At 56.4% G+C, this 27033-nt stretch overlaps 1 protein-coding gene across 1 annotated transcript in view; it reads left to right on the forward strand.

Moving 5' to 3' along the window:
- The first annotated feature begins 5730 nt into the window (after positions 1-5730).
- Positions 5731-27033, forward strand: part of PPP2R2C (protein phosphatase 2 regulatory subunit Bgamma) — a 93012-nt gene continuing 71709 nt past the window's right edge. The window contains exons 1-3 of the mRNA XM_049632624.1: positions 5731-5776; positions 6064-6293; positions 6898-7008. Coding sequence (XP_049488581.1) covers positions 5731-5776; positions 6064-6293; positions 6898-7008 — 387 coding nt within the window. The remainder of the gene's footprint in view (positions 5777-6063; positions 6294-6897; positions 7009-27033) is intronic.

Below are 27033 nucleotides of genomic sequence, written 5' to 3' on the forward strand. Positions count from 1 at the left end.
TGCTAGACCTCTCTGGGCCTCGCCTTCCTTCTGGGACACCCGAATGATCATCAGGGAGCCCCCAGGGTTTCAAGGGAGATGAGGGCGGCTGTGAAGCACCATACCCATCAAGGGTCTGGTTGTGGTGGCCTCTCGTTGATTTCGGCGCTGGGGAAAATTCCGCTGGTTGCGGAGTTGGAACTCGATTCACGCGGCCACGGCTCGAGCGGAAGTTCACACCCCAACTTTGGTCCGGATCCGCCGGGCCCTGAGCAGCAACGTTAGCTTAGGAAACTGGGGCATTCAGATGGGGGCCAGGCCCCTGCAGACGTGACACGTGTGGCCTCGGGCAAGGCGGTCAGCGTCTCTGGGCCGGTGTCCTCATTGCACGGTCACCACACCATCTCCAGCGAGGGCTGCCTCATCGTCACGCCTTCTGGAAGCTGTGGGGGGTACAGCCGGCCCTGCTTCCCAGGGGCCAGCCTGCGATCTGGGAGCCTTTCTTCTCAGACGTGATGGGGCCTTTCTTCTCAGACGTGACGGGGCACTCGTTAATCCCCTGACCGTGAACTCCATTCCGTCAAGGATTGAGGTCCAGCGTGTTAGCATACAATAAAGCCTCAAGGAGCTGCTTCAACGCCATGAGACGGGTCATCAATTTGGCTTTTCATCCCCGTCAGAGCTTTCTCTCTACAGAAAATGCGAAGCGAGACAGAGCCACACAGGATATTCTGCTAAATCCAGAGCAACAGCCAGGACTCCAGGGTCTCTCGTGCTGCTTGTGACCAGGGACTCGGCTGTAATTCGGATCAGCGGTGCTGGAATTAATGTTATCGTCCTGGACTGTTTACTTTTGGGTTTCCTTTAACGTTTGCTGTGGATTTCTTCAATGGCCTTCCTTCTTTATAGTTTTCAATTAAAACACATCTTCGTGAGGCTTGTGTTCGTCGTTGTTTTTTTTACCATGTATGAGGGCCTGAGATTTACTGTTAATTAACTGCCGATGATCTGATTTGAGCCCTACATTAATTTTTTTAAGAAATGTGAAAGCAAGCTGAGAAATGAAAATACAGACGCGGTGTTTAAGTTAGAGAAATGCAGGGTCACGGTCAGAAGTTCATGCTGCTCCTGCCCTGTCGTGTGGTTTCGAGACAGGGTGGCGACGACAGCCTGTGGGCCAAACCCCGCCCACTGCCTGCTTTTGTAAATAAAGTTTTATTGGAACACAGCCACACCTGCTCACTTACAGACTGTCTGTGGCTGCCTTTGTGTGATGACGGCCGAGCCAGGGAACTGCAACAGAGACCGTATGGCCACAGACTCTCCCTGTCGACTCTCTGGCCTTTTATAGAAAGAATTTGCCAACGGTGATGTTATCTGTCAACCTCGTCGGGCTGTGGTGCCCAGATGTGTGGTCAAACGTTATTCTGGATGTTTCCGTGAGGGCATTCTTAGATACGATTAACTTTTAAATCAGCAGACTTTGAGTAAAGCAGTTGACCTTTTATAACGCGGGTGGGCCTCATCTAATTAGTTGATGGCCCCAATAGAGTGGAAACTGACTTCCTCCAGCAAGGGGGAATTCTGTCAGAAGGCAGCCTTCAGACTCAGACTGCAACGGGGCCTCTCCTCGAGTCTTTAGGCTGCTGGCTAACCCTGCAGCTTTTGCCCTCGTCAGCCTCCATAACCACATGAGCCAATGCCTTATTAAATTTCTTTCTCTGTGTAAACATCCTATTACTTTTGTTTTCCCTGATTAATATGCCAGCCCTTGGTATGGAGGAAGGGGTGTGGCTCAGGGTCAGACCATCTGTAGTGAAAGACTGTGCAGAGCCTGGGAGTCAGGCAGACCTGGGTTTGAATCCCAGCTCTGCCTCTTCCCGGTTGGGACTCTGAGCTAATCCCTTTGCCTCCCAGGGCTCTGGTTTTGTGTCTGTAGATTGTAGCCATCTCCTGCCCACATTGCAGGGCGATTGTTCCTGGCTGGGACACTTCACAAGGGGCCTGGCGCCTGTTCCGGTCACTGTCCGTGTTATCACCATAAATGAGTTGCCTGGCTTATTCATTAGTCTCTTGTGAGTTTGGTTCAGATGAGTCAGCCCTCCAGGCCTGTTAGACTCCAGCTGCCCTGACATGATGTGGTTTCTTAGCCAGAAAAATGGAAGCCCTGACCTTTAATGGTAGAGTCACAGGTGGCTCTGTGACTCTGGTCTCTTCCCTGTTCCCCACCCCCCTCCACAGAACCAAACAAGCCCAGGCCCAGGAGCTGGACATTGGGGTGGCAGAGACAGCACCTCCTACGAACTTGGCTGGAAGAGGGGGGACTTCGGGCCAGCCGTGTCCTGACTTCTTGCTGTGAGCAAGTCTTGCGGAGGGGTGTCTGTCCAGACAGCCGTTAGAGGGTATTAGGCACAGCCACGGTGACAGGAACCAGAGGTGAGCAGAGGCCGTGAAGGTCTCCTCCCAGGAGGCCCTTCCAGCCTTCTCTTCCACATAACCCGCCAGACAGCCTGGATCTGGAGTCGCTGTCCGGAGACATGACAGGGACTTGCTGCTCGAATTTCTGTCTGGTTGGAGCTGAGCGTGGGAGACGGGCCCTGAGGCCAGGCCCCAGCTTGGGAGCCGCTGGCCTGGTTGCAAATGGCTATACCTGGGATGTGGCTGTTGAGTTAGTTGGAAGGAGTCGTCTTGCCAGGATTTCCCAGTCTTCATTTGAGCACCCAGGCACTGACGGCTGAGCCCTCATTCTCCTGCTCAGTTCTTTTATTCATTCAACAAACCTGTATGGAGCACCTACTGTGTACCAGACCTGTTCTAGGCACCGAGCACCCAGCAGGAGCCTGGCAGACCCCTCCTGGCCCTCTAAGCCCCATGGGCACAGAGCATAGGTGTCCGAAGCCGGGCCCAACCCAGCTCTGTGGGTCTCATTAGCAAAGAGCCAGGCTCTGGGCCAAAGAGGAGAGTGAGGGTGGCCTGCTATGTGGGTGGTTAGAACGCAGGCTTGCAGTCAGAGCGGAGCGTGAATCCTACTCTGCCACGCGACTCCCGGATGACCTTGGGCAGGTGACCCAACCTCCCTGTTTACGTAGGAGGCTGACCCTGATTTCTCAAGGGCCCCGGCCAGCACCCGCCCTCCGCGATGCCATTCTGGCTCTGCTCTGGGATGGTCCATTCTGTCTTCTGACAGTGACATTGAGAGTGCTTTGGAGCACTGGCAGGATAGAGTGGGGGTGCTGTAGAGGGAGGCGATGCTGCCCTTGTGTTGAAACATAGGGACCACATGGTCGTGCAGGTGTTGATACGTGCAGCACACGTTTCCCCGAGCGGACTGAGCCAGCCGCTCCCCCGTGTGGGTCCCAACCCCTTTGTCCTGAGCCACGAGCAGTTGGAGGCCAGGCCCCGCCTTGCGTCTCTGCATCTCACATCCTCAGCCCGGATCCCGGTGCGCAGCAGGCGTGCGGGAAGGGCTTGGGGAAGCACGTGTGGCGCTGGAAGGATTCCCGCTGTTGGGAGTTCTAGCAGTTGACCGTAGAGGTGGCTGGACCGCGGGGCTGCCTCTCCCCTCCGTGAGGAGCCTGTAATGTGAGGGCCGCGGGCTGCTGGCTGCTGTCCGATCCAAGGAGCCGCTTCCTGCCAGTCCCGGGCTCGGCAGAGGGACCCCGTTGGTCCCCGGGACCGAGCCGGCCAGGAAGGAGGTGATTGGCCACGACCCCGTGGGCACCATAGCAACGGCTGGGTGCCTGCTGGCTCCTTGGATTGGCTGCATGGATCAGAGCCTGCCCCTGGGAAGTGGCCCATCCCACCCTACCGGGGCTGCAGACACCCGCGCCCCCCTCCCCGGGCTCCCTCAAGTATTGATTCTGGGGCCGTGTTCTCCCTGCACGCGGATTTGCCCCCAACAGATGCCGCTCCCCGCTGTCTCCGTCAGCTCAGGCTGCCCTAACGACGTACCGTGGCCTGGGGGACTTGATCAACAGTTTTTTCTCACCGTGCTGGAGGCCGGAAACCAGAGTCAAGGTGCCAGCCAATTTGGTTCTTAGTGAGAGCTCTCTTGCCTTCTAGCAGACGGCCACCTTGTCGCGGTGTGCTGACAAGACGGAGAGAGAAGCAAGCTCTCTTGTTTCTTCTTGTCAGGTTGCTGATCCCTCGTGAAGGCTCCCCCCTTGTGACCTAACTGCCTCCCGAAGGCCCCAACTCCAAACGCCATCCCGCTGAGGGATTAGGGCCTCCACGTACCCGTTCTGGGGAGATGCCAACATTCAGTCCGCGGCCGCCCGGGATCTGATGCTGGAGTGGGCTCAGAGATGCCCGGTTGTGCTGCTGCTGGGGACAGGCACGGACACGCTTTTCTCAGGGTTCCCGTGTGTGCCGAACAGGAAATGGCAGCTGCCTGGGCCACCCAGCCCTCTGTTCCTGCGGAAAGGCGGAGGGTCTTGCGTCTGCTCGGAAACCAAAAGCCACACGTTCACACATTTGGGCAGGTGGTGGAGGAGAACGTGTAGAGCTTCCGAGTCTCTGCTCGGGAGTCTCACAGCGCCCCGAGAACAGGCTGCACTTGGAGAGAAGCACCCCTAAGCTTTGGGCAGCACTGCCTTGTCGGACCTGGCTGGCCTGGGTCCTCGTGGGACTCCCAAGGAGGGGGCTGGCCTGATCCTGTTCTCCAGGTGACAGCGCTGCCCTGAGGGAGCTCAGATCAGAGAGGTTGTGCATGTGCCCAGGACACACAGCGTGTGAGGCACAGAACTGAGTGTGGCCAGCATGGGGCTCCTGAACCTGCTCTTAATGATTGTGGGGAGGGTGTGGCTAAGCTAACCCTGGGCGCAGGGTCTCCTGGGAGGGGCCAACAGGGGAAGAGCTCAGAGTTGAGGAGGGCTGGCTGCTCTAGGGACCCGGTGGAGAAGGAGGACCCTTGCCCCAGCCCATGCGGTTTCTGTGTTGGGGCACACAGTGCTGCCGCATCCTTCCTCTTGTCCCCAGACAACCCCAGATAAACGAGAACAGGAGCAATGAACATTGTTTCTAGAGCCTTCTGGGTCCCAGGCTCGTGCTAAGTTCTTTGCCTATATTAACCTAAGTCTTGCTTCTCCAGGACAGGCCTAGAGGTGGAGACTTGTATCCCTAAGTCACAGAGGAGGAAGTGTGCACACGGAGGCCAGCTCGGCAGTGCTGGAGTCGGGATTTGAACCCAGAAAGTCTGGCTCTGAGGTCTTAGCGTTGGCCATTTGTGAGTGACAAAATAGACTCTCTGAGGTGAGGTCACTGCCCCGGGTCTCGTGGGAGGTGTGGGGGCTGGAAGGGTAACAGCCCTGCCCCACCTCTCCCACAGAGCTCTACACACAGGACACAGTCCTGCCCCCGTGCCTTTGCACACCCCACCCCTCTTCCTGGAGTGTCCTTTCCTCTCCCAGGGCCCGACCCCAACGGTCCAGGCCCCACACCGGGGCCTGCTTTGAGGAGGCCTTTCCTGGGCTCCCCCTAGGTACACCTCACCGATACTGCTTGTCTGTTTGGCATCTGTCTCCCCAGCTGGAAGGAACTTTCTTAAGGACTTGTGTTTCTGGCCGACTAAACGGTACCTGCCAGATAGCACAGGACTGGCACACAGTAGGGCTCTGATGTTTGTGAAAGGATGAGGAATGCCCCGCCGTCCCTCCCATGCAGGGCATGGCCAGGGGAGGAGGGGAGTATCTGGCAGGCCCCGGGGCGGGATGTGAACCCACCTGGCTGGGGTCGTTCCCTGGCTTAGAGAGGATGCGTGTGAAATGCATGGCCTGTTACTGGCACTCGGTGGGCACAGGTCAGTGCTAATTATTATTGGTGACGCGGGTGTGAGCTATATTATATGGTAGAGCCTTTATGTGTGTTACTGTTACGGGCTGAACTGTGTGTCCTCCCCCCCCCCCCCTTCATATGTTGAGTCCTGACCCCCAGCACCTCAGAATGTGCCAGTGTCTTTCTCCAGAGCTGGTGCAGGCCACGTGCTAAGCTCAGAGGTTGCCGTTTTGTAGCGTGCATGTACGCATCGTTTTGTAGCGTGTATGTACCCGGCCTGGTGACCAAGCCCTTTCTCGCCTGTTATTTCAGTTGATGCTGACTCTACCCCACAAATGGTTGGGTCGGAGCCCAGCGCCGGGCAGGCCCTGAGCCCCCGGCCCCCCGCCCCCGGCAGGACCGTGCCAGGCCCCCTCCTCTCTTCCCTCAGCTCCCTGGTGGTGGAAGCCACCTGGTTGGTCCGCACGGCGCCAGGCAGGTCTGCGGGCTGTGCGTTCGCGGCCGTGGTTTGCGGCAGCCAGCGGGCTTTTGGCACAAAGCAGGTGACGGTGGCGCCCATCTCCGGAGCTGTCCGGGGAGCCACAAGCACTTAGTGAACACCTAGGTGCCAGGTGGGGTGCTCTGAAGGCCGGAAATGGGGCCGAGCCCTGGCCCTGGGTGGGGCCTAGAGACTGGGCAGGAGCTGCAAAGCCAGATTTGCCACTGGCAGACCGGGAAGCCGAAGGCGGGGAGCCTGCGATGCCCTTCGGCAGGACCGGGGCCAGCCAGCGTGGCCACGATCGAGTTCAAGGCCCCTTCTGTGTAGGAGTATCTGATTGGCTCACGCAGGTCATGTGCCAGCCAGGAGGCTCGTGATTGGCCGAGCCCAGGTCTCCTGCCTGCCTGTATTTGGGGGCGCAGAGAGGGTCTGGCCGCTCCGTTTCTGAGCATCGGGTGTAACCGGGGTTCACCCCAAATGCAAGGGGGTGCGCACAGAACAGCCAAAAGGACACCAGACACCCACCATTCCCACTGTGTGTCCCCCGGTGTGCTTGGGGTCAAGGGTACTGACACGGGGTTGCGCCTCGGTGCCTTTGGCCCCAGTGATCCCTCTGCAGGTAATACCCTCCACCCTCTTCAGAGCCCATCCCTGCACCCCTCCTCCAGGGAGCCCTCCTCAAGCCCACCAGGGAGAACCAACCCTGCCCCCACCACCAGCAGCAGCCTTCCTCCCAAGGCTATGTGGCGGGCTGGACAAAGTGGAGGCTTGGTAAACAGGTGAGGGTCCATTCACCTAAAATATCTGATTATAACATTCAGCGACGTGTTTAGTGAGCACCCAAGAGTGCCCGCACAGTCCTGGTGCCGGGAATGTCGTGAGCATCTTTACGGGTCAGATACGTGTTCGTTGTCGGGGGGCTGGTATTGCACTGGAGGGCCACGTCGTCTCATTTCACCCACCTTCTCTTCCTGGGCATTCGCTTCGTCTTTACTCTTGTCTGCGGCATCTGCAGGGCCCCGGGATTTGTCGCTTCCGTCGGTGACAAACTCATGGGTGACAGCGTCCCCAGCAGATCACGGGTGCTCAGCCACCCCGTGGTTCCCTTTCCGGGCCTGAGCAGGTGGGAGGCGGAGGTGGGCCTAGGGAAGCAGTGAGGGGCCTGCCCTTGCAGCTCACAGGCAGAAGCTGACACGTTGCAGGAAAAGTCTGGTCCCGGGGGCCAGAAGCTGCACAGGCAGTTATGACTCCCAGGCTGGGCCTCGCTGCCCACCTGGTTCGAAGCCACCCAGAACCTTAGCGAATATGGGCTTATTTGGAAATCGAGTCTTTACAGATGCAATTATTTAAGATGAGGTCATACTGGAATGGGCCCTGGATCCAATGACTGGTGTCCTCAGAAGAGGAAGGACACACAGAGACACAGGCAAGGGTATCGTGTGAAGACAGGCAGAACCTGGAGTGACTCGCCTACAAGCCAGGGGAGGCTGAGGGCTGCTGGAAGCTACCAGAAACTAGAAAGACAACGCCTGGATTTCCCCTGGAGCCTCCCGGAGGGAACCAGCCTGCTTGGCGCCCTGACTTTGGATTTCTGGCCCCCAGAACCGTGAGACAATACATTCCCAGTGTCTCCAGCCTCTTTATTCGTAGTCAGAAAGAGAATTAAGACACAGACCCAGCCCAGCCCCTAACACGCTGACCCCCCGGTTGTCTTCCTCTGCAAAGTGAGGTGTGGACAGGGCGAGGGTGACACACGTTTTGTGTAAATGACCAGATAGAGAATGTTTTAGGTTTGTAGGACTAAAATACAGCGTCTCCTGCATAGTTTGCTTTGCTTTGTTGTCATTGTTTCTTGGTCGTTTGTTTTATAACCCGTTAAAAACGCAAAACACATTCTTCATCTGGGGCTGGGTTTGGCTTATGGGCTGCACTTTGCCAGCCCCTGGACTTGAGGCATGAATTCTGCCTGTGGGGAACCCCAGCTGCATGCACAGTTCTCCCCCGGGGGCGCAGAAGGGTCCTGGATTCTGCCGTCAGCCAACTGCCTGATGGAGGAGTGGGCCCGGAGCCCCCCTGGCCTCAGTGTTCCCACCTGTCAGTAGGGAATAAGGGCTGGTTTTCCTGAGTGAAGGTCACAGGACAGCACTAGGCGGGCGCACACCTGCCTGCCTCCATGCCCAGGACCCATCCTGTTCACACTTCCCTCCTCGGCGCTGGGCGCAGGGCCGGGCACGTTGCAGGAGCTCAGGGGAGATTTGTTTGAAGAACGAAGGAAGCTTTCCAGAAGCCCTCTCTGGGTCAGGTATTCCCCCAGCCCCCACTTTCACTGCAGTGACTTCCGTGGTGTCATTGTCTCTGAGGGAGGGCAGGTATTCTGGCTGAGTCACCTCCTGTGCAGAGTTTGATGACAGAGGGGAGGAGAATCAGCCGAAGGGAGTTACGTCTGAGGGGTGTCTGGGCTAATGACGTCATTTGAACCGCACCCAGCCCTGGCTCAGGGCCACGTGCCGGGGCCCAGGTTCAGTCCTGGAGACTCAGACTCTAGAAAAGGGGGAAATGATTTCTAAAAGCCGTGTGAGCTGGTCCTGGGAGGGCCAGAGTTGGGAGTCAGACCCAGATTGGAATTCCAGCTTTGCTGCGTGGCAGCTGTGTGACCCCGGGTGAATGTCTTAACCTTGCCGGGCTTTATTCGGCCTCCTCCCTCGGAGGGCACAGAAAGCCTCCCTGTCCTGAGAATGGGGTACGGTGTGCCCGGCACAGCACAGGGCTGCTTGCTGTTAGTAACACTTCTGTAGTTGCTGGCTGTGAAGGATAAAGCCTCACATTTTTGCCAGGCCCTCTCTCCTTCCAGAGTGGGTTTATGTCCCCTGTTCCCTTGGGTCCCATGTTGCCACCGTGCAAGGGTTGCTGTGGTCACCCTGTTTTACGGGTGAGCAAACAGAGGCTCAGCGAGGGAGGTGACTTACCTGAGGCTACAAGGCAAATGGCAGCATGGTGACCACAGCGTGGTCCTTCTTCTGCCCGCTCGTCCCCCTCCAGAGTCCCTGCCTGCTCAAGGCATTGTCCCGGCCATGGACGGTTGGGCCACATTGACCAGAGCTAAGAGAACCCTCCTCATCCCAGATCATTGGGTTGAGCAACAGAAATCCGTCAGGGATGCTGCCGTTTGAGGCATGGCGACTCCACGGAGCACCTCCCTGCTGGCTGCTCTGTGCACCCACTCCCTCCTGCCCTGCCCTCCCCTCCCCTCCCGGGGCGCACACAGCCCCGATCCCACCCTTGATTAGATTCTCCTGGCCTTAAGCAGAATCTGTCCCGAGAAGGCCTGTTTGCTCAAACAGGAGCATCTTTGCGTTATTGCCACAGGGCCGAGGCCCCGGGCTGGGGTCCCTGGGGCCCTCCGACTTGAGAGTCTCTGCAGGAGAATGTGTTTACCGAGAAGCCAGAGCAGCGTCCAGAGGGAGCCAGGCAGGCTGGGCCCTGGAAACACACCCAGTTCGGCTGCCCCTGGGATTCGAGAAGCTCATTCTCAGTATATTGCAGGGAGGGGATAGGTGCAGGCGGAGGGGGTGGGGGAGGGCCAGGCCGAGGCCACAGAGAGGGAGGGGTGCCAGGAGCCCCAGAAAGGGTGGTGCTTCTTAGCAGAGGATTCTGAGGCCCGAACGAACAGGCGGCAGAATTGGAGGAGGGGCCATGCCCTTAATTAGTGTAACCCAGGGGAGGGTCCGTGTGATCACCTAGTCTGTGGGGCCTGGGGGTCTCCGAGCCCTTCTTTCTTTCCTTTTCTTAGAAGCAGCATCCCCACCCCGTCCCTTTCCATTCACCCCCTCCCCTCCTCATCCTTTACGATGTCCTTACAGGGCGCCCAGGGGCTCACCCAGACAAGGAGGCAGCATAGGGAAGCAGAACGTCGCTTCAAGCACCGCGTTGTGGCTACTGGAGGACGTGGCTTGGGTGTCTCGGCAAATGGGCGTCCTAACAGCGAACCCCAGAAATGGTCTGGGGAACCTGCCCGTCTCTGGACTCTGGCAGGCGATGCCGGGCGGGGGGGCGAGGAGGGGCTGGGTTCCTCGTGCCGGCCCTCCTTCCAGGTGCACCAGAGTGAGTCACCCTCCCTCCCAGGATGAGTGCAGGGGCGCGGCAGGAGTCTGGAAGACATGTGTCCCCGACTCTGGCAAGTGGTCCCAGCTGTGGGAGGTCAGATCTTGAGAAACGGAAGGATCCGGATTCAGAGCCTGGCTCTGCCACTGGGTATCTGTGTGGCCAGAGGGCGTGTTGGCAGCCGGGACACAGCCAGGGGGTCGGGTGTAACTGGAGCAGAGGTGGGGGGGGCAGGGATGGCAAGAGAGAAGCCTGGCTGGGGTGCAGGGGTCTCAGCCAGGGCTCCCACTTTGTCCTGGAGCTGGCAGCTGGTCTGCTGTGTGGGCGAACTCAGGCCGGAGGGGGCAGGGGGTGGGCAAGGCTGGAGGCATGGTGGCGAGTGCTAAGCTGAGCAGAGGCTGGGGGGAGGGTCCCCGAAGGGCAGGATAAGGGGCATCAAGGTGGCAGAAAGGACGGGCCGTGCTGCTAGACTAGCCATGACAGTTTCACTGGGTTTCATTCAGACCCGGGTTTGAATCCTGGCTCTCACTCTTGGTAGCCGTGTGACTTCGTCAGCTTGTATGACTTCTCTGAACCTCAGTTTTCTCATCTGTAAAGTGGGAGAAACTCCCCGTTGTGGGTTTGCTGTGTGCGCAGGGCCGGGCACACAGGCGGCCTGGTGATGAGAGTATCTTGGTCGGCGTGTTATCCTGGGGGAGGCGGGAGGGGCACTGAGCCGACTCTGGCTTTGAGGCTGGGCTGATGGGTGGACATGGGGGAGGAGTGGGTTTATTTCGGAAGAAGGCGGGCTCAGTCCCAGGCAGATTGTGTTCACATTGCCGGTAAGGAAGCCAAATAGAAAGACCCAATGTCACAGGCAGGGATTGGAACAAAAGACTGAACCTGTTGTCCCTCTCACTTGTCCCGTGGATACCGGAGCCGGGTGCTCTGTGTGGGATGAAAAGGGGGAACCGGTAGGGGAACAGTCGGGGGAAGTATGTTCTACCACAGCCACCTTAAATTGGAACGGGTTGTACGAGGAGGTAGTGAGATCCCCATCTTGGGAGGGATGAGAGTCAGCTGGAGGTCTACTGGGGGGCCCTGGAGAGAGGACACCAGTGAGGCCTGGACTGGATGAGCTTCAGGTGCCCTCCTGTGAGCCCTTGGCATCTGCCCGGCTTCTGCACAGGATCCAGGGCACAGAGGTGCTTTCCAAAGTGTGACCGTCACCCTGGTCCACACATGCTTGAGCCTTGGCCGGGCAAGCATATCGAGGGTTTTTTTGTTCTTGGGTTTTAAGCAGAAACAGTAAAGTAGGCACAAATTTGCCATTAAAATAAGATGCTGAGTATCTTCCAAATGCAAATGGATTTAAACCGCTGGAGGTCTAACCTCCAGATGTGTCTTTGGTAGTTTCCAAGGGGCTCCGAGCCCCTCGCGGGCTGGCATGGTGCACCCACTGGCACTGATGGGTTTGGGCCCATGGGAGGCCTCCTGTCCTGGGTGTCCACTTCCGAGCCGGGGAAATGCAGCCGGTCCTCGAACCCGTGGACAAGGGGGTGTGGCTGTCACCCGTCAGCTCTGTGCCAGGGCACACAGCTCTTCGCCCATTGTCCTGGCGTTTCTCGGCCCCGTCACCTGCACCTGTTGCTGTCGCTGTCCATCCCGTCCTTGTGCGCGTGGGTGAGATGCTTCCGTTGGCCCCTGGGAGAATGGCCCTTCGCTCCCAGAGTCAAGGGCAGCAGGCTGGTGCAGGAAGCCGGCAGCACGTGCTGAGCACCGCAGACAGCCCTGGACAGGAAGTACTTTCATCGGGGCTTTCAGATGAAAGCCCCTAAGGCTCAGAGGGGTTAGGTGGCTGGGCTGAGGTTGCACAGCCAGGAGCAGTGAAGGAGCAGCAGTTTGCATTGGGGTCCCCGTTCCCCGGTCCTCCCTCCACACCACGCCTCGTGTTAGGTCACGCCCGGCACGGGGCCTTGTGAACACACAAGTAGCTCACCAGGAGTTCCTTTCTCTTCTTTCTTGCCTTTCTGAGCCTCAGCTTCCCCGTCTGAACAATGGGAAGAAACCCGCCCCCTTCGCAGGGCTCTTTGAACTGGTGAAGTGAGAGCCAGATACTGGCTCTGTGTAAACTGTGCACGTCCTTGGCCTTCCTTGAGCGTCAAAGGGACTTCCGCTTTGCCTGGTGCTCCCCCACGGCCTCCTGCTTTCTGTCCGGCCGCCCTCACCCCAGCAGAGACCAGAGCTGCCTGCGTAATTCATTTCCGCCGGAATCCCCACCGTGCACGTGGCCGGAGCACCGAGCTCAGATCTCCGGAGAACCAGCTGTCCTCATACGGGTAGAAAGTAACACAGAGCGCTTCTGAATAAATCCTCGGCCTGCCCTGTCGCCAGCTGAGTGGCGTCCCAGCTCAGACCAGTGCTGCCTCCAGCCAGGCGCAGGATAAAGAAATACCAGACGGTATTTTGTTTCTTTGCGTCGTGGCTATTAAAACACACACCGCGGCCACAGGCAGGCACACGCGCGTGCACACACACCATCTGTGGTGTTGTCCAGAGGATATTTGGTAGATCTGGGCCTCGCTGATCCGGTTCTGGCCATCGACTGGCTACGTGGCGTTGACTGCCAGGACTCGAATGGAGGGTTCTCTGATTCTGACGAAGGGGGTGTAAGGAATGAGGCGCACAGGAGGAAGCGGAGGGCGTGAGCAGTGGCCTCGGGGGCTGGTGGTCGTGGCGAGCTGGGGGGTTCTGAGAGGGAATCCGGCTCTGCCCCCTGCTAGCTGTGATGTTGGACCAATCAGGCCCCTTCTCAGGGCCTCGGTGCCTCTACCCGCCAACAAGAGGATTGTTGGGGTGTCTGCATTTAAAAATGCGGGTCACGGAAGACCCCGGCGTGGAGGCCTGAGTCAGCTTTCGCTGTCACTACGGGAAACAAGGCCCGTGCTCTTGCGTAGGCCGAGAAGCCAGCCGGGGTCCTCTACCCACAGGGGACAGATCCTGGCTGTGATCACGGCACCGAGGCCAATACCCTTGGGCCCTGGCCGCGTCCCCAGGAGTGTCCCCCTGGCAGTTTAATTGCGGCAAGACGGGTGGTGCTGGGGTCATTCAGCAGCGGTAAAGTCGGGCGGATCCCCACATCTGAGGCCCTGGCTTTGACCCCAAGCCTCTGGGCCAACGGGGTTCCGCTCCAGCTGGTGTGAATGTCAGAGTATGTGTGTGTGTTCGCTCTGTTTATTCTTGGGGGAAAGAGCAGGAAACCTTTATTTTATTTTATTTTTTATTCTTTTTTAACGTTTATTTATTTTTGAGAGAGAGAGACTGAGTGTGAGCGGGGCGGCGGGGAGAGGAGGGCACAGAGAGAAAGGGACACATAGAATCGGAAGCAGGCTCCAGGCTCCCAGCTGTCCGCACAGAGCCCGATGTGGGGCTCGAACCCACCACTGTGAGATCATGACCTGATCAACCGACTGATCCACCCAGGCGCCCGGAGCAGGAAATGTTGAAGAAATGATTGCATGTCCGTCTTGCGGGCTGGGGCCGTGGCTCCGTTAGAACCTTCTTCGGTACGCGGCTGACCCTTCCAGGGCCGGGGAAGGGTCTGGAAATGAGGCTGCAGCTGGCGTTGTTCCAAGAGCAGGAAAGCACAGGGTGGTCCCTGACGCTGCCCCCTGGAGTTGCGGTCCTTGGGCGGGGCGGTCTGTCATTGTTCGAGCGCACAGCGGGCATCTAAGGACGCCTACTGTGTGCCCAGGGACATGGCAACAAAGGGAGGAGTCACTGTCGTCTTGGGCAGCCAGCTTACCCTCCCTGAGTCTCATCTTCCTCACCTGTAAGACGGGGTAATTCTGAGGGGTCCCTTAGCTGGACATTGACAGTATCTAGCTGGGAGCCCCGCACAGTTTGTACATATTCTGTTCTGTCTCTTTCCATCGTCCTTGCTGCTTTTGACTGGCAGATGCTTCTCAACTTCTGACGTCGTGAAGAGAATGTCTTTTTTTTTTTTTTAATTATAAATTGTTACTAAAACTGATCTTTTATCCACGGCAACTTCTGCAAAAACATCCAGTGAGGATTTACTAGGCTCCTGCCGTGTGCTCCTCACTGGGCACAGAGCCGGGGGCAGCCGGAGCTGGGGAGAGGCAGGGCTGCTCGGAGGAAGGCAGGCTCAGAGCGTACGTGCCCTTCTAGAATCTCAGGGCTGGAGGAGACCCAGCGTGTGAGTGATGCCTCAGGTTCCCCTTACAGCATTTTCTACGTGGGAACCTGCACCTTCTGTTTGCACACCTCCAGTGCCAGGGAGCTCACACCTTCCTACTGTTCTGTCTTCAGCTTTGACTGGTAGGTTCATCCGTAAACTGAGCCGAGCGTCTGCCCGCTGGACCGGTCGGGCCTGTGGGGCCACACAGACGAAGCCAGCTCGCTGTTAACCATGAGAACCCAGCAGACCCCAGAGGACAGTGAGTCTTGTCTTCTCTTGGTCCAGCATCCCACACTTCTTCCAGGGTGCCGTTTGGAATAGGGTTTGGGATCCCTTCTGTCTCCTTAAGTGCTCTGTGCAGAACGCACTTGGGTTGGTCTCTGTTCCCCTAAGATAATATGTGTGTGATCGAGCCCAGCTTCCCAGCCTTCGTCTTCATGGTGGCTGTGGTGGGCACCCTGGCTTTGTGAACACAACCCCTGTTGAGTCACAAATGTGTGACATTGGAGAAGTCACTTAACCCCCGCCCCCCACGCCTCAGTTTCCTCATCTGTAAAATGGGGGTATTCACTTAACCCTTGCGATGGGGATTCAAGGAGGTACAGCAGGTGCATAATGCACCCAAGGTGGGGCCTGGCACACAGGTGCCCAGTCAGGGTTGGCCGCCATGGTCATTATCACTTTATTACTGGTCTGGACCCCGAGAGAGGTCCTTTACTGAGCTGGGCTGGTGTATGTGACCTGACACCTAGCCTGGTCTCAGCAATCTGAGGCAGGAAGGGCCTGCCACCCCCACCCCTTAGCAGGAAGGGCTCAGGAAAAGAATGGAAACTGACTTTCATTATATTTAACACTTCAACAGTGCATGCTGTTTGCCAGGCACCGTTCTAAGTCATGTTCCACCCTTAACTCATTTAATCCTCAAAATAATCCCTGGAGGTATTATTATCCCCATTTCCCAGATGAGGAAACTGAGGCACCATGAATATTAAGTACCCGGGGTAAATGGCAGAGCCACCGGGATGGAGGGCTGTCCGAACAGTCCAGGTGGAGAAGAGACACCGATGTGAGAGCTTACGGAATGCGGTTGGTTTAGGGCGAGACAGAAGTTGCGTGGAGCAGGGGTGCAGGGGAGGGCAGCTGGGAGGAAGGTAGAAAGGGCGGGAAGAAGGGAACCTCTCGCCCCCTCCTCCTTGCCGCCCTCCAGGCTCTGGGATGGGGCGGACCACGCCAGCGCTAACATTCACACCAGCGTTGGAGGCAGGCACGGACAGCCTGGGCTGGAATCCTGGCCCCACCCCTTCCGGGCTGTGTGCCTGTAGGCTTCCTTACTTGTCCTCTCTGACCCTCGGTCTCCTCCTCATCAAAATGGGAGTAATACTAGTCCCAGTTGCTCAGGGCTATTGTGTGGATCAAATGATCAGTGTATGCAGAGGACTCTGATCCGGGGTAAGTGTTTCTGGAAGACGGCCACTTGCCCAGACTCACTCCGGTGGCAAGTGGCAGAGCTGGGTTTCATCCTCGTCTGTCCGACTCTGGGTACCCCACAGTGCCTCGTGTGCAAGCAGGCCCTGTCCACACACCAGCCAGAATGCCCCTCGACGGCCCCTTCCTGCATGCCGCACATTCCTGCCCCTGCACCAAATGCCACCTGTCACCTGTCACCCTCCCCGTTATCTTTGTGATATTTTATCCTCCGTCTAAATCCGAACTCAAATCCCGGACCCCACTAGCTGGCGTATGCGCTCCCCTCTCCCAGGACCGGACCTCCTTCTAGGGCACACCCCCAGTTACACAGTCCCTGCCGCTGCTCCCCGAGTCCGGCTGGGGTCCCCTCCTTCGCAGTGGGTGACGAGGGCACACCCGGGGCAGAGGGTTAATTAAATCACACAGTGAGGTTTGTAGAACATGGGATGCTTCATTAGGCCCTGCGTGAACAAGCCGTGCGGGCTCGTGAACTGGTGTAATTACAGTTACACGGTGGCCTCATTAGTTCTGTGAGGCCGCCAGGCGGGCTCCTGCCTCGGGGCCCACAGAAAGTGGCCCTGAGCTCAGAAACCCAGTTCTTTAATAAAAAGAAATTTTTTTTAATGTTTATTTTTGAGAGACAGAGAGTGAGCAGAAGAGGGGCAGAGAGAGAGGGAAACCGAATCCGAAGCAGGCTCCAGGCTCCGAGCTGTCAGCACAGAGCCCGATGCGGGGCTTGAACTCACGAACCGTGAGATCATGACCTGAGCGAAAGTTGGACGCTTAACCGACTGAGCCTCCCAGGTGCCCCATTGGAAACCCAGCTCTAAGCAGGCATGCCCATCTTGCCGGCTTGCTGCTGGCTGTTTAAGGGCATCTGAGGGGCATGTTTAGATGGTGACACCAGGGTGGCTCCCCCTATAAACTCTGCTTCCTGAGAAACAATTGCCCTCAACTCTGGAACCAGCTAGGACTTCAGGTGGAGGTGAAGTGGGGCTTTAGTCAAATAGATGCCAGGTGAAAGGAAGGGCATTGCAGATCATCAGCTCAAGTGAGAGTGCCGAGAGCCTGGCGCCCACTGGCCAGTTTTCCAGGAAGTTCTGAGGCCACGCTGGCTGGGGTTTTGTGGTGAGGGTGCCCCTCTGATCCTCTCGGGGCCGCTGAGACACTGACCCTCCTGGCTGGCTCTGGCCCCCTGAACTGGACCCACGGCAGCCGCCCCTGGTCTGTTTCAACCTCTCTTCTGCATCCAGTGACCTCTGCAACCTTTGCCCCTGGGGTTTCTCAGTGTGACCCTCAGAGCTCCTGTGGCCGACACACTCGGGGGCTGATTTAAAACACAGCTTCCCAGTTCCCACCCAGACGGTCTGGGGCCAGGGCCAAGGAATCTGCATTCTTAACGAGTGCTGTTGTAACTGACATGCTCAGCTCTGGATTATTTGTGTTTCTCTTGGCCCTGGCTTAGGGGTCCTGCAATCCCTAGGAATCCTTATACCTCCTGAACTCACTACCGCTCACTACCGCGCTCAGGCCACTGGGGGGGGGGGCGGGGAGCAATGTGATTGGCTCAGATCTTGGGGCAGTCTGGTGATTGGCTGCCTTCAAAGAGGGGTGTCTACCTCTAGATCCAATCAGCCGAGGGCAGCGTGGAGGTGTGGTCATGAGGTAAAGATCTGTTGCTCTACCTGGTGGTGGGTAAGGGACAGGAGAAGTCCTTGCTGCCCACATTTGACTCCTTTGGCATGTTGTTGCATTGTTTTGGGATCCTAGTCTCATCTGCCATTTAAAATGTTTTCTTATTTCACCAACCGAATGGCACACACAATTTTTAAATCCCCAAATTTCCAGCCTACCCTAAATCAGTACTGAGCTGTAGAGATGTAATGGGGCCACACGTGTAATTTCGGATTTTCTAGTAGCCACATTACACAAGTGAAAAGAAATAGGCGCAATTAATTGTAAGAATTAATTCACATATCCAAAACGTGATCACCATATAATCAATATAGAAATTATTGAGATGTCTCACATTCTGTTTTTCACTAAATCTTTGAAATCTGTTGTGTGTTTTACGCTTACAGCACAGCTTGGTTTGGGCTAGGCACCTTTCAGGGGCTCAGTGGCCACATGTGGCTGGTAACCACTGCCCTGGGCAGTGCGGCCCATGTGATGACTTTGCTTTACATCTTTTATATCCTGTAGATTGTATTCTCACCCACTTTTGAATAGTTTAAAATAGTTTAAGGACTTTTCAGTCCACTGGCTAAGAGTGTGTGCCTTCAAAATGCTGGGTTTCTAGCAATAAATGCTCGCAAAGTCTGTTGGAGTTTTGGAGCATTAGGTCCCTTCATTCTGACTTACTCCCTGTATCCTGATTTTTTTTTTCTGGGTCTTTGTTGACCAGGTCAGGTAGCCCATTATTTTCCATTAGCAAGTGTATTAGTTTTCTGGGGCTGCCCTAATTGTCACCACAAACTCAGTGGCTTAAAACGACAGAAATTTATTCTCTGACCGTTCCGCTGGCCAGATGGCTGAAATCAGGATATTGGGAGGGCCACACTCCCTCTGGAGACTCTGGGGAAGACTCCTTTGCTTCTTCTGGCGAAGGCGTGACTTGGCTTATGGCCCCATCACCCCAATTTCTGCCTCCTTTATATCACGGGGAGTGTGACTCATCTCTGTGTCTCTTACGAGGACACTTGTCACTGGATTTAGGGTCCACTTGGGTAATCTGGGATGATCTCATCTCAAGATCCTTATTTTTATTATGTCTGCAAAGACCCTCTTTGTAAGTGAAGCCACTTACGTTCTGGGTTCTGGGGGTTACAACGTGGACACGTGTCTGGCAGGGCCACCATTCCACACACGACAGGGAAACGTCCGTGTTTCGCAGTACGGATGAAGAAGGGAGGAGGCAGGGACGGGCTTTCTTCCCCTAGGCTGGGAGATGCCTACGGCAGTGGGCTATGAAAGGTACGCCTGCCGGTGTCGTGGAAAGTGCCGGTCCACGCTTCAGCCAGGACCAGACAGGAGTTCAGGGGACACACACGTAAGTCAGACGCATCCAGAAAGACAAACCGCAAGACGATAGAAAGGCAAGCGTGTCTCACGTTGTTCAAAAGTAGATATGGCGATGCTTGTCACACGCCCGGAATAGGGCCGGCTCAGCCCAAGCACTTAATAAATGCTAAATCTCATCATCAAAATTGTGATTATCGTGATTGTGTATTTGCATCCAGATCGTACACCTTTATATTACTAACGAGGATGATCGCCGATAGGCTAAGAGAAAAAGAGACCCCTGCCAGGATACAAACACAAAGAATTAAGCTGAATCTGTAAGTCACCAAATGGGTTTCGGTGACAAAAACCTTCCTTTATGAGCTCTCCCGGCGCCTCGGTGATGCCGTTACCCGTGGTCATGCCTGTTCACGGCTCACTTTATGTGCCCATCTTTCTTGTATATGATCATCAGGATGGCACTAATTTGGGTTTGCAAATGAGCTTTCCCTGATGTTGTCATGTCAGCATCTAGATTCAAGACGGGATGCTTCCCAGACCCGGACCCTCCAGTGTGGCCGGCGAGCAGGCCCAGCCCCTCCCCCTGATCTAATCGCCCCCTGGAGCCTGGGGGATTTGCTAATGGGCCCAGGAAACCATAAACAGTAATGACAGTGCTTGTGTTACTGCGGGCATGGGGTTGCCCTCGGGGCTCCCTTCCCTGTCATTAAATTGGGGATCTTCCTTCTGCCTTTGAGCCGGAAGAGAAGGTTCGCTCTCGCTGTGCCCTGCACTCGTTCATCCATCCCTTCACCCCTCCCCGCCATTCATCCGTGGGCTCGTCCATTTATCCATGCACTCATTTGTTCAGCCCACCACCGCCGAGTGCCCCGGTAAGATGAATTTTGAGGGCCACACTTTCCTTCACGACCGAGGAGGTGGGGCTTGGCCGAGCTGCCCCAGGACAGGAAAGAAGGGTGGTGGGGTCCTTCTTTAGCGCCCAGCTGACCTGACCCAGCCCTTCTCCTTGGTGGGGGGAGTCTCTTAACTCTTCCCTCTTGGGGAGACTCATGGAATAGCCATGGTCCTCCAAAGCAGCTTCGAGAATTGAAGGAGGTCGTGGAAATACCCGGCACCCTGGCTGCCTGTCACAGGGCACGACTCGTGGAAGAACCCCTGATGTGTACGTAGCACTCATTTTGTGCTAGGGGCTCCTCTGAGCACTTCACCGCCATGAACCCATCCAGTTCTCCAACGTCACCCCTCTGCCTGCCTCTCGGCGCACAGGGGACCCCGTTCACCTGGTCTGCCCACTGCGTATCAGACCCTCCATTGCAATCACCCGGTGCCCGAACCCACCTCGCTTTTGCTGACTTACCTGCCCTCACACTCACTGCAGCCTCCCTCACGGAGCCAGTCAAGTGCAGATTCCCCAACTCAGAGATGTCAGGGCCCAGCACCTTACAAGCCCCGGGGGAGATCATTGATGCACCTGCTTGTTGGAAACCTGTTCTGTAGGGAGCTGAAGGTCATTCCCATTCCCCCGAGTCTCAGCTCCTCTGTCTTAGGATGGGCAGTACGCTGCCTGGGGGCTTCACGGGTGATGTTGCACACATTCAACCAAACGCAGGAAGCAAATGCACCTTAAACCTGCAATGTGCTTTGTGGACGGGCAGGGTCAGGGGCACCGGTTCCTCTGGTGGAGACAAGGGCTGAGCACCTTTGGGTGGGAGCCCAGAGCTGGGATGCCACAGCTGGTTTCTGATCCCAGCTCTGCCGCTTCGCCCTGCAACTTAACCGCTCTGAGCCCCCAGCTTCCCCATCTGAGAAATGGGTATAATAATAACTACCTTAGAGGAGGCGTGGGAGGGCCAGTGACATGGTGCAAATGTGTTCCTAAGGCAGTGCCAGACCTGCGGCGGGAGCCAATTAACCTTAGTCACCGTGTTAACCAGCAACGATGCGCACCCTGGGGAGGCCCGCACAGGCCTGACCTCCCTGCCGGAGTGTGGCAGGCGGTCGGTAAACCGTCAGCTGACCGGAACCGAGCTGAAAGGGATGAGGAGAGGCAGTTTGGATGGGAGGCCCTGAGAGTCACAGAGGGGGACAGCTGCAGAGGCCGGAGCTCAGACCAGGGTCTGGGTGGGACATGTGGTCGAGGAGTCCTCCAGGGAAGGGAGCCTGTTCCCAGGGCGCGGGGTGGCCTTGGACCGGCTGTGTGAACCCGGGCAAGTCCCTCCACACTTCTGGGTCTCCCTTTTCTCGTCTTTACGATGGCAGAGCAACAATTCTGCGCAGGTTCTGACAGGGTGCCCACCCTCCACCCTCCACCCCCCACCCTTTGTTCCCTCCTCCTCCCACCACGTTAGAATCCCTGCGAAGTCTATTTAGAGTAAGTTGTGTGCCTGAGCCGTGGCCAGAATTAGCATATGAAAAGGCCGCCCGATCAAATTTGATTTCAGAGAACAATTTCTTTTTTTTTTTTTTCAATGTTTATTTTTGAGGGAGAGAGAGAGAGAGAGAGAGAGAGAGAGACTGAGCACGAGTGGGGGAGGGGCAGAGAGAGAGAGAGAGAGAGAGAGAGAGAGAGAGGGAGACACAGAATCTGAAGCAGGATCCAGGCTCCAAGCTGTCAGCGAAGAGCCGGGTGCGGGGCTCGAACTCACGAACCATGAGATCACGACCTAGGCCGAAGTCGGACGCTTTACCGACTCAGCCACCCAGGCGCCCTGAGAACAATTTCCTTTAGGAGAGGTGCAATTACAGAGTTCTGATTTCCTGACCCAGCTACCACTGCCCACTTTACAGATGAGCAGGCTGAGACCCTGAGAGGCCAAGCACCAGAGCCAAGGTCCTTGAACAGCCAGGTGCTGGCAGGCGTGGGAGGGGGCTGGGGCCCTTGGCCGCACTCAGTGCTCCTGTCCCCCGTGACAGTCGTGGGGTGGGATGGCAGAGGGTAACCCTCTCGAATAACAGGTGGTGTTTGTCTAACCCCCAGGACTAAATATCCCGGCCAGGGGAATAGGTTCCGTGCTAGGAGAGGGGGCCAGCATGTGCCCTGAGTGGTGACAGTGACAGCTTCCAGGAAGCCCCGCCAGGCCAGCAGCCTCCTCTCTGTCCGGCACGTCTGATCAGCTGCACACATTTGGAAACAGCAGTGATTTCGTTAATCTTGTCTATTTTTTAATTAAATAAAACACCGGGGAGCGGCAGTCCTTCGTACTCATCTGGTCTCCAAAGCGGTTCCTGATGTGGGCTCGGCCCCGCTCCCGAGTTTCTGTCTCTGAGGCCCTGACCCCCCAGAGGAACACTCCGCCCACTTAAGCGAGACGGAATGGCTCTGGGACCCCGCTTCGTTTTAATACCTTGCACCGCCAGCGATGTCCCGGTGGACTCAATCACCCCGCAGATGTGGGGACGCGTTTCCTGCCGAGAGTGGTAATTGAGGCCCTCAAACTGCTCTGTGGTTCTCATTAGCCCAGAGTGGCTCCTTCTGGCCTCGGTAGAGTTTACAGCTCATCCGCCTCCTGATTTACCAGCTGGTCCTAGAAGGTGTGAGTCAGGAGACAGCGAGAGGACGCCCAGATTTCCTTCACTGACTGGAGCGTTCTCGGCGGGCCCTTCAGGGCCTTGGCTTTGGAGGACCGTGTCTGCCTCCCCTCGCTGCTGCCATCCTCCACGGGGTGGGGGCTCCACGTATATGCCCCTGTCCACCCCGAATGCCTCCCGGCCGGCGGTGTTTCTATTCATACGGACCTTCCGGGACCCAGCTTCAGCACCACCTCCTCCAGGAAGCCATTCTTGATTCCCCTGGCTGGGCCCTCACTGGCCATACCACGTGGTACGTGTTTACCTGCCTGACTCCCCAACGGGACTGGGAGCCCCTAAGGCCACGGCCTCCACGTCTGAGTCACTACTGGCCTAGTGCGGTGGCACAGCACCTGTCTGCTGTAATGGAAGGAGGGAGTGAGGAGAAAAGGAAAAGGCAAGGAGAGAAGGAAGGAAGGGAGAGAGGCCGGGTAACACTGTGCCCATTTTGCAGATGAGAACACTGAGGACATGTGACTGGGAAGGGGCAGAGCCCCTGTGAGTTCATCATACTTTGTATCTTGGGTCTAAAATAGCAAAGAGGAGGGGCGCCTGGGGGGCTCAGTCGGTTACGCATCCGACTCTTGATTGGGGCTCAGGTCATGATCTTGTGAACCATGGAATCCAGCCCTGCATAAGGCTCCATGCTGACAGTGCAGAGCCTGCTTCAGATTCTCTCTCTCTCTCAAAAAATTAAATAAATAAATGAACGTTAAACAATTTTTAAAAAATGGCAAAAGAGAGCTTTTTTTAATGTTTTTTTTTCTTAATTTTATTTTTGAGAGAGACACAGAGTGTGAGTGGGGGAGGGGCAGAGAGCGAGGGAGACACAGAATCCAAAGTGGGTTCCAGGCTCTGAGCTGTCGGCACAGAGCCCGACGCGGGGCTCGGACTCACGGACCGTGAGATCGTGACTTGAGCCGAAGTCGGACGCTCAACCCACTGAGCCACCCGGGCGCCCCAAGGAGCTTCTTTCTGATTCGGCGAAACCAGAAGGGCTTGAGTTACAAGCCACAGGTAAAGTGCAAAGTGCAGAGGGCTTGGGGTGAGGCAGGTGTGTGTGCGTGGGGCCCAGTGGTACCCGCCGCGGGACCTTGGACAGGCACTTCAGCCTCCAGTGTGGCTTTTCCCCTCAGTAAAGTGGAGACCACAGCCCGCGCTCGCTTCCCGTGTTGCTGGCTGGTTGGAGGAGATGGCCAGAGCAAGGACAGCTATGCCCCAGGCAGTGTTCCAAGAGTCACTGTTTGTCCTCCCCCCCCCCCCCCCCCGGCGCCATGAGGAGCTTGACACCTGCCATATCATCGACCGTGATGTACAGGCACACAGACATTGAGCAACTGGCCTGAAGTCACACAGCCAGGGTGTGACAGAGCCAGGGTCTGAAGCTGGGTCCTCCGGCTGCGATATTGGGGCCATTGGCTCTTCCCCTCCAGCGCCTGAGGTATGCACGTTTCCAGCGCTGTGTCTGACTGCCGTGGGCACTTAAGTGGCACCTACCGTTGTCATTTTCCTAACACTCTCTTCAGCACCCTCCACGGCCGCGTCCAGGAGGGAGGCTCCCCTTCCTAGATTCTGCTGTTTGCGCAGCAGGAAGACAGGGCGTGTTCCCCAGTCTTGCTCGTGTCTTTCCTCTGTGAGCTCACAGCTGAGGCACCTTGGAGCTGATCTGCGGTCCCAGCTGTGTGGTTGTGGCTCCTGGAGCCGCTTGGATAAAGTCATGACAACGGAGGACTCATGGCTCCGTCAGGCTCATGGATCTTGCATCGGAGCCTGGAGCCTTCCAGCCCAGCTCAGGGCATCTCAGACCAGGATGTGCCAGCATGTAGGGCTCTGCGCTATGCAGAGCCCCAGGCTGCTGTTCCATGCATGGCCTTGCCCTTGGTCTCTGAAGCCCAGCTAGCCGCATCCTCGTCGTCTGTGAACTGTTGGGGATCGGCGGTCCGGAATCCCCAAGATTGCCGTTGTAGTCGTTGTGCATAACAACTCACTAGGCAGGCGCGTGCAGAAGTATTAAAAATAAGCCTACAGGGAGGGAGGCGTTCTGAAGGCTGCACCCGGAAGATCTCAGAAGCACCTTCCTTAAACATTGGCCAACTGTCCACCCGTGAAACTGTATCCTTACTGTCAACTGTGGGTCCAGGAGGCGGAGACAAAATCACCAAGTTTTTCTAGGACAGGTGAACTGAATAATTAGTGTGCTATGATTTCCAGTAAGATTAATGACTCAGGGGCGCCTGGGGGGCTCCGTCGGTTAAGCCTCCGACTTCGGCTCAGGTCATGATCTCAGGGTTCGTGAGTTCGAGCCCCACATCGGGTTCTGTGCCGACAGCCCGGAGCCTGGAGCCCACTTCGGATTCTGTGTCTCCCTGTCTCTCTGCCCCTCTCCTACTCGCACTCTGTCTCTCAAAAATAAATGACCATGAAAAAACCATTATTGATTCAAATGTTGGATATGATTTCAGATTCATTCTCATAATCCAGTTTTTTCTATGGCAGTGATGTTTCCCTTTGGCCAAGTATTGATTGTAGCCTCCGGCCATGCACCATTTGGCCAAAATGTGCACTCGACACGTGCTGCTTTTGACATGTGAGTTGAGATCTTTCTCCCCCCTTGAGACGTTCTCTTGGCCCCTCCTGGCTCAGCTCCCTTCCCACAATCCCTTGACCACAACAACCCCGTGGGCAGAGGCAGGGCCTTATCAGAGGGATCGGAGCAGCAAATCTGCCCGTGTGAGCTTTAGCTCGGTTTGGGGATGTCGGCTCTCGGAGTCTGATCGGCTCACCTTCACGTCTCCATTCGGCTCTGGGCATCTTGTGACAGGCGGCCCCAGCCCAGGGACACGGGAGAGTCCTTGATGGACCCAGGAGCTCTAAGGACCAAGGAACGTTGCTTGGATCAGGAGACACATTAATAGATCAAAGACACAAATTGCCCACCATACTTTTAGGGCGGTGCTTGTCAACCTTTTTGGTGTTAGGAATCCTTTACACTCATAAAAAATTATTGCGGATCGCTAAGAGCTTCTGTGTATGCAGGCTATAGCCATCGGTAGTTGCTGGGTTAGAAATGAAGACTGAGGCACTTGCAAGGATTTACGTAACTATCCATTTATTGTTTCATATTATTTTTTAATGTTTGTTATTTATTTTTGAGAGAGAGACAGAGTGCGAGCAGGGGAGGGGGAGGGACAGAGAGAGAGAGAGAGAGAGAGAGAGAGAGAGAGAATCCGAAGCAGGCTCCAGGCTGTGAGTACAGAGCCCGATGTGGGGCTCGAGCCCATGAACCATGAGATCACGATCTGAGCCAACGTCCGACACTTAACCGACTGAGCCACCCAGGCGCCCCTTAGGGGTTGGTTAAGTGTTAGTTGGCTAAGCGCCTGATTTCGACTCGTGTCATGATCTCACGGTTCGTGGGCTCAGCCCCACATCAGGGTCTGTGCTGACAGCTCAGAGCCTGGAGCCTGCTTCGGATTCCGTGTCTCCCTGTCTCTCTGCCCTTTCCCCGCTCATGCACGTGCTCTCTCTCTCTGTCTCTGTCTCTCTCTCTCAAAAAATAAGTAAACGTTAAAAAAAGGGCCAATTATGTGTTAACATAAATAATATTGTTTTGCTGGAAAATTACTGTGTTTTACAAAACAAAAAAACCCTCAGGAGACGAGTAGCATTTTTGTAAATCTCTTTAATGTCTGGCTCACGAGATGACAGCAGGATCCTTGCACCTGCGTCTGCATCCGGCCTGTTGTGACCCGTCGTCTGGCTAAAGCGGTGGGACATCCAGCTTCGTGCCGATACGTGGCTGGAAAGGCAGGACCCCGTGAGCCACCTGTGTCCTTGGACCACATCCGAGAACTGCTGATTTGGGTGATTGATGACCTCAGGATGAAGCCAAGAGGGAAGTCGTGTCAGCCCCGGGTCACTTCATCCGTTGACAAGGGAGCTCAGGGTCTTTGAGCCCTGACCGTGTCCCACTGGAGGTGAACTGGGAGGAAAACAGCAGCAGCAACTGGCTGGACTTCAGACCCCCAGCCAAGACCCCCATCCTTTGGCTCAACTGTCCCCAGCAGCTGTATCTAGCTGCAGACTTCTGTCATCCAGCTGGACGGGGCATTTCTGGTGGAAGCCTGCCTTTGACCCCATAGCGGCTGCGCACTGATTTTCAAGCTTCACTGCTGTATTGCCCACCCCAGCCCCCAATGTCACATCAAAATGGTCCTCACTCTGCCTTCGTTCGCTGGTCCAAGCCTCAGCATCCGAGGGTATCCCGGGAAAGGCTTCGTCCGTGGAGGGGCGCAGTTCGGGCTTCTCCCAGGCTCAGCTCAGCCTGCCCACGCTGGCTTCTGGCTTCCTGTCACCACTGACGAGCTCTGCGCGCCTGGGAAAGATGGACGATTATTAATTAACTCAACACGCAATTAATGACATTCTACCGAGTGCCTGGCACAAGGCGTTCCTCACGCCTGGGCCA

This window comes from Panthera uncia, chromosome B1, assembly GCF_023721935.1.
Source record: "Panthera uncia isolate 11264 chromosome B1, Puncia_PCG_1.0, whole genome shotgun sequence".
Lineage (NCBI taxonomy): Eukaryota > Metazoa > Chordata > Mammalia > Carnivora > Felidae > Panthera > Panthera uncia.